This window comes from Halyomorpha halys, unplaced genomic scaffold (genome assembly GCF_000696795.3).
Source record: "Halyomorpha halys isolate HHAL.00 unplaced genomic scaffold, Hhal_1.1 Scaffold676.1, whole genome shotgun sequence".
NCBI classification, from domain to species: domain Eukaryota; kingdom Metazoa; phylum Arthropoda; class Insecta; order Hemiptera; family Pentatomidae; genus Halyomorpha; species Halyomorpha halys.
This window is the reverse complement of record NW_027111100.1, coordinates 245397-248060: the sequence shown is the minus strand read 5'-3', so window position 1 is coordinate 248060 and position 2664 is coordinate 245397. Positions and strand designations below refer to the sequence as shown.

General features: G+C 28.7%; 1 protein-coding gene across 1 annotated transcript in view; it reads left to right on the top strand.

Moving 5' to 3' along the window:
- The window catches only part of LOC106685272 (prostaglandin reductase 1), an 11515-nt gene extending 10397 nt beyond the window's left edge, over nt 1-1118 (top strand). Inside the window, exons 8-9 of the mRNA XM_067049188.1 lie at nt 3-22; nt 901-1118. Coding sequence (XP_066905289.1) covers nt 3-22; nt 901-1011 — 131 coding nt within the window. The 3' untranslated portion in view covers nt 1012-1118. The remainder of the gene's footprint in view (nt 1-2; nt 23-900) is intronic.
- The last annotated feature ends 1546 nt before the right edge of the window (nt 1119-2664 follow it).

Genomic DNA, 2664 nt, shown 5'->3' with positions numbered 1-2664 from the left:
AAATCTTGAATGGATAAGACAGGTTAGTAACTCAACTTTATCTTTATTAAACACTTATACTACTGCATGAAATACTTAAATATTACAAATAATTGAATAATTATGACCAAAGTGATGAAAAGTTTTCTTAATATTCCAACTAATGTAATCTTAGCTTTTTTAGCTTTCTTTTAAAATTTAACCAAATCGATTTGAAGCTGGAGTTATTCATGAATGTCCAGTTTCAGAAGTTCAATTGCATTTTCCAATATATTTTGTCATCTTGCTATTGCTTAGACTATCTGCGCTATTTAAAGATCACTTAATAATGAAGATTTTGACTCAATCTCTAAGCTACCATTGTACTGAGGATGTGGCAGTTATTCAAAATTATTAGCTTTAAAAAGCATCATAATCAAACTTTTATGTAAAGTGCAACAATTAGTTGGCCAGTCCCATTAATAACAGAGCACTATGGGATGAAATAAATGTTTTTAATTATCATATTCCGGCTAAAACATGGGGCTGTTTATTAGTTTTTTGACTGAACAAATTTAGAATTTATATCCTAATCTGTTCAGTCAAAAAATTAATTGAAAAGTTGCAATTTTCCTAAAAGAGAGAACCTTTATTGTATTTTTCATAAAGCTAGTGGATATGTACTTAGCACCACTGTGAAGTAAGAAATCAGTATTATATGTAGCAACTTTTATCACATTTTAAAATAACAAAGATTCCTGGCTTAATGTTACATGCAAAGAAGTGTCTTTGTAATTTAAAATTTATATTAAGGTAAATTTAAAAACAAGTCTAAAATTTAAAAATCAGAAAAACAACTTTCACAAATTTTGTAATTAAGTAAGACAGATTAAGATTCATCTCCAAAGATTTTTCAACTAATTTTCTTATTTTTACTTTTAGGGAAAGTTAATTTACAAAGAACACGCTACCAAAGGCTTTGAGAAAACAGCCCAAGCATTCATAGGAATGATGAAAGGTGACAATACTGGGAAAGCAGTTGTGCTTGTATAGATTTAGAATTTTTCCTTTATTTTTGACCACTATAATTATGTATGTAATCATATTGTTCTCTCCTATTGTTATTTTTTACAAATAAAGTATTTTTACCCACTAGTCAATTATTAGAATGTGAGGAAATTTTATTGATTTTTACCCTTTTTAAAAGTATTTTGCTAAAAGAATACTTATCCTTCCATACATTGTGAACAAATCTCTGAATAGATTTCATAAATATTTGGAGAAAAATGTTATCTATTGTATAGCAAATTACGAAAGGAAGTGTAAAAATTTGGTACAGTGTGTGCATCATTTTCACTCACCATCCTACTTTGATTTGAAATTAATCCTTGGTTTGAGAACAGAAACAATGGCAGAAAAACAAAAGTATATTTTTTACAATTCATTCTTAACCATTCCTTGCATTCAGTTTTTAATTGTTATAGAATCAAAAGTGAAAATACTAAGAATGATTTTTGGAGTTAGCCGTCCTGTCAACTGAAATGCTCAAATATAAGTGAAATTAAAAGTTATTTATTTAATAACTATGGTAATAAGAAAACGTTTACTGGCTGCCAAAACAAAAAACCTTGATGAAGACCTGGAACTCAGGTTGAAACGTCGGGATAAATAAACAATGCATTCTGACTGCCTTAGTTAAGTATTATTTTTTCTAAAATATTTGGCTTTCCAATGATATATAATATAACTATATCACTATTTTTATCTCTGGAAATGTCTTTTCAACCTGGAAAAAACTATTTTCCGCTCATTTCCTAAAGTTAACTATCAAATCCTTTCATAGTTCATATTTATCCATTTTTCATGACTAGTAAGAATAAGAGATGGTTAATGATTTTAAATATACAGAACTAAAGGTACTTTAGAGGAAGATTTTTTGAAAAATCAAGCTTCGAGCCCTATCAGGCTAGTTCAATGAGGAAAAGATCTATCAGAAATTAAATAATGCTTACTATCACATTAACATACTGAGTTTAATCAAAAGCATTAGAGCCATTTTGAATAGCTGACGCACAATCAAAAATGTGAGAAATCTATTCTATAAAGTGGCACTTCTGGAAGGTCGATGTTAACGAATAAGTTACTGTAGCATCCCAGGCATTCACTTGTCTTAAATTATGTATTAAGTAATTACTACTCATGTAATAAGTAATTTCAGCTTTGTACATCTTTTAATTTTTGAGCTAGACTGACCACATACATACCGATAATCAGACATACAATCCATTTTGCGAGACGTAGTTATAATTATAGTACAGGGGACTTCAAAACATTTATTTCTGTCACTGAAATCTTAAATTTTGTATGATTGTAATGATTCCCCTTACTTTTACTTTGACTATGATATTTCATATCTGGCAAGTAAAAATAAAAACAATTAAATTAAAATTATAAAAGTGTTCAATAATCACTGGAAATGATTTTTAAAAACGAGGCAAATCTCAGCTAACCCAATAACAGGTCTCAACTTCATTAACATGCATTTAAGACAAATTAATTAGGCAAGTTTTTTTAATGGTGCACACGCACACACACACACTGAGCCCATATGCTCAATATTATGTTTGATAATATACCCTAAAATTGTAACGCCTTCAATGGAGTCATGCTGAATGGATGAATAATATAATATTTCAAGAATTATAT